The sequence below is a fragment of the Carcharhinus amblyrhynchos genome, chromosome 22, assembly GCF_965287045.1.
Source record: "Carcharhinus amblyrhynchos chromosome 22, sCarAmb.v2.hapA, whole genome shotgun sequence".
Lineage (NCBI taxonomy): Eukaryota > Metazoa > Chordata > Chondrichthyes > Carcharhiniformes > Carcharhinidae > Carcharhinus > Carcharhinus amblyrhynchos.
In genome coordinates this window covers 43,316,215-43,324,795 of record NC_137345.1, presented here as the reverse complement: position 1 = coordinate 43,324,795, position 8,581 = coordinate 43,316,215, and the positions used below count along the sequence as shown (strand labels likewise).

Here is an 8,581-nt window from a genome sequence, read left to right as displayed (position 1 = left end):
CTGGGTTCGAATCCCACTACAGCAGATGGTGGAATTTGAATTCAATAAAAAAGAAAATTAAGAATCTACTGATGACCATGAAACCATTGTCGATAGCTGGACAAAACCATCTGGTTTACGAATGTCCTTTAGGGAAGGAAATCTGCCATCCTTACCTGGTCTGGCCTACATGTGATTCCAGCACCATAGCAATGTGGTTAACTCTCAACTGCCCTCGGGCATTTAGGAATGGACAATAAATGGTGGCCGGCTGGTGATGCCCATGTCCCATGAATAAAAAGAAATGTAAGGAATGAGCCTCTTAAAAACTTAAGAGTTGATTTTTTTACTCCCAATTCTGCCTAAGTGTGGGTGGCTTTGTGGTTAACAAGGCTTCATTTCTCCATCCGTTTCTGCTTCTTGGGGAATCTTCTGCCAGTCTGTCCAGGAGCTTTTTGTCAACTTGACACTGTTTACTTGTCAGTAAGAATCAACAGCACAGTTAATGGAGAATGCCATGGGACAAAAGGCAAGTAATAGATAGAGAAGACTGACCATAAATAAGGTAGTCAAATGCATTGTATAAAGAATAATTTTCTTTACATGAATAAATAACAAAGTTTAACAATAACAGTAAATCAACAGAACAGTAATAACTATGAAAACAGGAACACTAGTAAAATAGATTTTGCTTGTAGAACATTCTTGCAGATTGAAAAGCCCTCCAAAACCTGCACATGCTCCAAACCCTTATCAGATGGTTAAAGAATTACATCGGAGAAAAGATTTATAAAAATACTGTGTGCTCAAAATGACACTTTGTAACACTTCTCCCCTTAAATTTCAATCCCTCATTAGGAAGGAAATACAACAAAAGTAATGATTTTACTATACAAAAGTCTATCAGGAGCTTTGTGGTTGAGTTGCAACCTGCACAATACCACTGGTGAATCTTGTAACGGTGGAATCGGAAGAGGTAGATTGAGAATCTGTACCTGAACATTCTTCTCCTCCCATAGCAGAGTTAACTGGCAAACCTGGAAACACAGCAACCACTTTCTGGTGAATGGCCAAAGCAGCATTGCCCTCTGCCATATTATCTACAATAGTTGCTGATTCTGAAAACAGCTATACCATTAACAATTATGGTCTTGGTGTCTGTGAACAGCTCTTCCATTTTGCAGTCTCATGCCCCAAGATACTGGACATTTGGTTTAAAATTATCCCTGATGTAAACCTGTATAAACCTGATCATCTGGTTTGAACTGCCTCTCTTTGGAATGGAAGACTGGTCCCTCCTTCTGCTTCTCTCATCTCCAGCTCACTCTCATTCTGCGTTCTGGATGAAGCAGATCAGATGAGACTTTGGCATTCTACCTAAAAATAGTTCCGCTGGAGACAGCCCGGTTGTGGATTGTGGTGTGATACGATACTGGAATAAAAATCTGGACAGTTTTATTCACAAAGTATCACCGGCCATTCTCTTCAATCCCTCAGTCAGAGTTTGGTCTCTGCTAAAGCATTCGAAGCTGGACGAAACAGCGCAGTACACACATGGAGTATACCAGGCTTTTGCATGAAACCTTGAAATAACTCACTTGTAAATGTAGTGTTGTTATATGTGAATTTGGGAAACCATGAGTTGCAGAAGTTTGGGGATTGGGGTCAGTCCTGGACCGGGGTGCAGCCATCAAAGTGGGAGGGGTGTTTGGAACAGACAGCAGAGGAAGGGAGGCTTGGAGCAAGGGATGGAAATTGAGGTGTCAGAGCCAGGAGGTGGGGGTTGGAGCTGAAGTGGGGTGAGGGAGGGTTGGGTTGGACCGGGAGGAGTGCAGTGCAGGTGAAAGCGAAGTCGGGGCCGGGGGTGGGGGGGGGTGCAGTCAGAGCAGGAGTGTGGGAGTTGGAGGCGGATGGGAGTGTGAGGGATTGGAGCAGAGGTGGGGGGCTCAGAGTTGGATGAGAGGAAGTTGGAGCAGAAAGTCAGGGGGGTGGAATCAGAGCTAAATGGGGGCCAGTTGGAGTGAAAGGTGAGAGGATGGGGGGAGGGGTGGTCACAGCCAGAGGAGAAGTTGGAGCCTGAGTGGAGGGGGCGATGGTTGAGAATGCTATGGTGGAAGTCAGGTTATTCAGGTAGTCCTGTGTGAGGTCTGGGTGTTTAGATAGTTGTTCTGGAGTTAGCAATGATTTTCTTTCCTTCTAACTCTTTCACAGTGACTATCAAGATAAAACTAGCAGAACCAGAACAAAGTTAGTGATTTAAGTTACTTTGTCAGATGGTTTCCAGCCCAGTGCAATTGTCCAGAGATTCCCACTTCTTAAGTGGGAACTTCCTTGAGGGATTCCCTAGCGCATCATTGGATTAACCCAGATGCAACATTGGGGAACCTGGAAGTTATGGGCCTATGTCTCTGGAATGTTAATGAATAAGTCTGTCACGAACCACAATGCACGGGCTTTTGTCCACTTGCCTCTCTTCCAGTTTTTGTACCATGGTATCGCTGAAGATGGAGCAGTGTCCACCAGTACACTTGCGGCCTTCCTCAACTGGTGGACACTGGAGGGACTGGGGGCTTCATCAATCATCAGAACTTAATTTTTATTCAATGTGCCATCCTGCTGGGTGTTTCCAGCGTTTTCTGTTATTACTTTAAATAAGGAGGAAAAGAAGCTTCAGATCATTCTTGCCTTCCAGAATATTCTCCAAAGTGTAGGAATCTTTCAGGAGAGGAAGCAGTGATAAACTGATGATTGAACCAAATCTAGGTTCACGCTATGGGAATAGATAGTTTGGAATCTGCTGGTGGCCTAGTGCAAAGAAAGACATTAAAGAAAACTCTGGGCTATTCAGAAGTAAATTGGTGGAGATATCTGATTAGTCAGACCAAATAGGTCACAATGTTCTTCTTATGTAAGAGGGAATGGGAGAAGACTTCATTTGAAGTTTCTTCTCAATTTGTTTGTTTGTTAATGCATTAAGGCTGCCACCCACTCCCCACCCCCATTATTGCCTAACTTGATTGATAAACACCAGTAGTAGATCAAATATAAAAGAGGCAGCATAATGAAATGCTCAAGAATGAACAATAAACTTTTAGAATTCTGAAGGAGCTGCAAGGCCCGAATTCTTAAGAATAGCAGGAGCCATCATGATGGCTTGATGATGGGCGAGGGAGAAATTCTGAGTGTCCCAAGTATTTTCTGTTTTATGTCCAAGGAAAATCTCATCTTTGGAATGCCAGTGCTCCAGGACTGCCCTAGATAAGGATCAATCTGCTGGATGCTGCTACAAACAACTCAGCTGATGAATCATGGGAGTTTTTCTTTAAAACTGTGAATTATTCCAGTTTTGCATGTTATTGTTTATTAGTTATAAAACAATGGAACAAAGGAAAAGACTGTTTCACTGGGAGCACCTGTGACGAATCCTCCAGAAAAATGTCAAATCCATTCTGGCAACCATAACTCCTTCAGATAAAAGCAAAATAGTGTGGGTGCTGGAATCTGAAACAAAAACAGAAAATGCTGGAAAACCTCAGCAGGTCTGAAGTATCTGTGGGCTGAGACTAGAGCCAACGTTTCAAGTCTATATGACCCACGTCAGAGTAGGCTCACCTAGACCAAAAGAGAAAATGCTGGAAAATTTCAGCAGGTCTGGCAACATCTGTAAGGAGAGAAAAGAGCTGACGTTTCAAGTCCAGATGACCCTTTGTCAAAGCTAGACATCTGACTTCTTCATCTGATGAAGGGTCGTCTGTCTGTGTGGAGTTTGCACATTTTCCCCGTGTCTGTGTGAGTTTCCTCTGGGTGCAAGGGTTTCCTCCCACGTTCCAAAGACATGCAGGTGGATTGGCCATAGTAAATTGTCCTTTAGTGTCGGGGGATTAGGAGGGTAAGTATGTGTTGTTTTGGGGATAGGGCCTAGGTGGGATTGTTGTCAGTGCAAGCTCGATAGACTGAACGGCCTTCTTTTGCACTGTAGGGATTCTATGGTTTTATAGCATGTTCTTGTCTGCATAGCATTCAAGAAACAATACTTTCCACTGTGTCCCAATAAATGTGGCAATGATAAATCAAGTTAACCTCTGGGGATTAATGTCACCATGTGGAGAAGCCGGAGTTGGACTGAGTTAAGCACAGTAAGAAGTCTCACAACACCAAGTTAAAGTCCACCAGGTTAAAGTTGGTTGGACTTTAACCTGGCGTTGTAAGACTCCTTACGATAAATATCACCTCCAGCGCAGAGGGGGGCGCTGAAGACACCAGGTTCACTCTTCATTGCGTTGAATATTCCTCGATTCTTTTCCTAATGACCAATGGGGGTAGGTTTTACTGTGTCGTAGGCCAATGGGGTTGGGGGATTCGGTGGGGTGTGTTGCTGTGGCCGGGCCAGGGAGGCGGGCTATTAACGGGGTCTGGGCTCTGCTTTGAGCCCGGGGAAAGGTGCCGGCTGTCGCAATGCCGTATTGTGGCTCCGAGGAGACGGTGAAGGAGTTGAGGCGGAGCCTGTCCAACCCCAATGTCCAGGCCGAGCGGCTCCGTTACCGGAACGCGGTGCTGAAGGTGATCCGCTTGATGAGCCAGGGCCTGGATGTGTCGGCTCTCTTCATGGACATGGTCAAGGCCAGCGCCACTGCGGACATAGTGCAGAAGAAGCTGGTCTATTTGTACATGTGCACCTACGCCGCCCTGAAACCCAATCTGGCGCTTCTGGCCATCAACACACTGCGGAAGGACTGCACTGACCCCAACCCCATGGTCAGGGGCCTGGCTCTCAGAAGCATGTGCAGCCTCAGGTCTGTTGATAGCTTGAGTCATTGAGTTGCCAACTCTCCAGGATTGATAGGGAGTGTCCAGGAATTGAAGCTCACTGCGGAGAAAAATATTTTGAACAGATTGTTTCTTTTCCTTCATTCTCGTTGCATATTTTCCCCTTGTCGATGATTTTAACCTCTGGGAATGGGAGAGAAAAAGGTTGCTCAGCTGACAGTCAATCATCATCCAGTTGACTGATGAGTCTTGTTGCTTTCGAATTGGCATAGGAAGGCACTGTGTCACAAGGATGGATATGTTGGCTGGAGAATGGGAGCAATACCTGATGAAACTTCCAGGAATGCATTTAAACGGAGTTGGTAATCTCATTCAAGTATCCGCCATGACTCCCAGTTAACACTCTGGCCCCTGAGTCAGAAAGTTCTGGGTTCACGTCCCACTTCAAAGCCTAAAGACTGAGGCTGACACTTGATATGATACTAAGGGAGTGCCATGCAGTCAGAGGTGCTGTCTTTTGGGTAAGAAATTAAATAGAGTTCTGCTTGTCTCCTTGGATGTAAAAGATCCAATGATGCTACTTTTAAGAGGATCAAGGATGTTCTCTCTGTTCGCTTTCCCAACATTTACACTTTTATCAGCATCACAAAAATGGATTACCTGATTGCTATCTGTGGGATCTTCTTGTGCACAAATCAACTGCTGTGTTGTCTATATTGCAAAAATGGCAGTATCTCATTAACTTTACAATCTCATGGTGCCCCAATGCATTTTAAAAGGTGTCCTTGAAATTAAAGCTTTTCATAGTGAATTGTCAAAACTGCAGCAGGCGACGGTGCAGAGGGACCTCGGGTCCTTGTGCATGAGTTGCAAAAACCTAGCCTGCAGGTGCAGCAGGTGGTCAGGAAGGCTAATGGGATGCTGGCCTTCATAGCGAGGGGGATTGAATATAAAAGTAGGGAGGTCTTGCTGCAGCTGTATAGGGCATTGGTGAGGCCGCAGCTGGAGTACTGTGTGCAGTTTTGGTCACTGCACTTACGCAAGGATATTTTGGCCTTGGAGGGAGTGCAGAAGAGGTTTACTAGGCTGATACCAGAGTTGAGGGGGTTGAGCTGTGAGGAGAGGCTGAATAAACTAGGCTTGTACTCGTTAGGGTTTAGAAGAATGAGGGGAGATCTCATTGAGACATATAAGATGATGAATGGGATGGATGGGATAGAGGTGGAGAGACTCTTCCCACTCAAAGGACAGTAGGACTAGGGGGCACAGCCTCAAGATAAAGGGGGGGGGGGGGGCGGTTTAGAACGGAGTTGAGGAGGAACTTCTTCACTCAAAGGGTGGTGAATCTCTGGAATTCTCTGCCCGTTGAAGTGGTGGAGGCTGCCTCGCTAAATATTTTTAAGACGCGGGTTGATGGGTTTTTGATAAGCGAGGGGATTAAGGGTTATGGGGAGAGGGCGGGAATGTGGAACTGAGCCACGACAGATCAGCCATGATCTTATTGAATGGCGGGGCAGGCTCGAGGGGCTGGATGGCCTGCTCCTGCTCCTATTTCTTATGTTCTTATGTTTGTTGCACATCAAATAGAGATTTTCTCTGTGCACTAGTGGGATTGCAGACAAGTTGTTTACCAATGTAGTTCCAGTTTTTGCTATGAAGTCTCCGGAGATGAAATGTGCTTAAAGTTAATTCAAAGTGGAACAGTAATGATCTAATTGAATGGTAATACACCTCTGATGGGCCTCCTGTTCAGGATTGGTGAGAGTCTGAGTGAGTGATCTCTGTTTTGTTTAGAATGCCTGGTATAAGCGAATACATTCAACAACCAGTCCTGAACGGATTGAGAGATAAAGCTTCCTACGTCAGGCGAGCAGCAGTCCTGGGATGTGCTAAAATGCAGACGCTTCAAGGAGACACAGAAATTGGTAAGTACAAAACAATCTGTTCCTTTTTATTAAGAATGTATTTGACAGATTTACAAAATTTTTGGGTGAAAATGCAGTATACGTGAAATTATTTAAACCTGAAAAGAATCAGATCTTCCTGCTCATGGTCTTATTACTTGACTCTTTTTTAAATACACGGGGACAGCTCAGTTCGGCTGCTGACTGCAGGTTCAGGAGGGGTGAGATGAACTGGCAATCCAAAAAAAGCTGTTCAGTCATTCTAACCAGAAGGGTTTTGAGCATGATTCCCTGATGTATATAAAGTTTATCAGTAGCCAAGATAGCAACAGGAGGATATGGAACCCCAGGAGTAGGCCATTCAGCCCCTTGAATTTATTTTGCCATTCATGGCTGATGCTAGCTGCATATTTGCCTTGGTTTGTAACTCTTAATTCCTTTGCTTAACCACAATTTATTTATATTCATTTTGAAATTCTTCAATTGAACTAGCCTCAACAAGTTGTCCCCAATTCCAAGGGCTCTTATTTTTTGTTGATAGTCTGTTCTGTGGAATCTTATCAAGTGTCTTCTAGAAGTTTACATAAGTAACATCCATTGCTTACTCCCTTATCTATCTTTGTTACGTCCTCAAAAAAAGTCAGCTAAGTTTGTTAGACGTGACATCCCCTTAATGAGCCCCTGTATGCTCAAATCAGCCCATGTTTTCAAAATCTTCAGTCACACTTCTGAAAAACAGCATCTAGCAACTTCCGCACAACTGCCATGAGAGTAATAGCCCTGCAATTTCCTGGTTTATCTCTACTCTTAAACAGTGGGGTAACATTGGCACTTTTCCAACCAAGAGGATAATTCCTGAATTGAGTTTTGGAAGATCGTGATCAACCCATCGTTAATATTCTCCACTATTACTGGGGTGTAAAACTATTGGGATGCAGGAGAAGTGTCCAGCTTTGATCTCCATTGCCTTTTTATTACGTGTAGTGAATCTATTTAGTGCCTCAGTTTGTTTTATTTTTGTGTCACATTATTCTTTGTCACCTTCCTTCTCTTAATGTATTTGTTGAAAAACCTTCAGGGTTTATCTTGAATGCTGTTGCAACCTTTGTCTCAGTCATTTCCTTGCCAGCTTTCGTCACTTTCTTTGTATTGTACATCTTCCTTCCCCACAGTATCTCTACTGTTCTCTACTTTCTCATAATCCATTCATTTAGTCTTATGTTTTCACTTTCCTTTGTGGCTGGGGCCATTTCATTACACTTGTAGAGTTCTTGCACTGCAAGGGATATGCACAGGTCATGTGTCTTACCAGATATGTTTTTGAATACCTCTCTCAGTTCATCCTTAGGTTTAGCTGTGATGAGCTTGTGATCATGTAATCTGGTCCTGAGAAGCAAAAGAAGCTATTAGTGCAGAGGACAATAGCTTGGTCAAACAGTTAGATTTGAGTTTCTTAAAGGAGACAGATGTGGTGGAGAGTCAGAAATTTAGGGGGAATTCCAGAGTTTAGGGCATTAGCAACTAAAGACATGGCTGCCAATGCTGGAATGATTAACCTTTGAGAGACCAGAGTTAGAGAAGTCGGAGGGTTAAGGGGCTAGAAGAAATTATAGGAACGTAGAGTGCTTCAACGTAGGAACATGGAGGAGGGATAAAACAAATTTGATTCAAAGTCTGGATAAGATTATAGTGCATCATTTCCTGCTAAACCAGCTGTGTTTGTTAGGAGTCTTACAAGTAAAAAGTGATGAGATTTGGGATTGCTGTGTACATTGTGAACCTTTCTCCCCACAGATGGGGCAGTGGTAAATGAGCTCTACGCTATGCTGCGTGACCCGGATCCCATTGTTATGGTGAACTGCTTGAGAGCGTTGGAGGAAATCCTGAAACATGAAGGGGGTGTGGTCATTAACAAGCCAATAGCACATCAT

At 44.1% G+C, this 8,581-nt stretch overlaps 1 protein-coding gene across 1 annotated transcript in view; it reads left to right on the top strand.

Moving 5' to 3' along the window:
- The first annotated feature begins 4,366 nt into the window (after positions 1–4,366).
- The window catches only part of ap4b1 (adaptor related protein complex 4 subunit beta 1), a 21,191-nt gene continuing 16,976 nt past the window's right edge, over positions 4,367–8,581 (top strand). The window contains 3 exon segments of the mRNA XM_080209925.1: positions 4,367–4,772; positions 6,541–6,671; positions 8,445–8,581. Coding sequence (XP_080066051.1) covers positions 4,435–4,772; positions 6,541–6,671; positions 8,445–8,581 — 606 coding nt within the window. The 5' untranslated portion in view covers positions 4,367–4,434.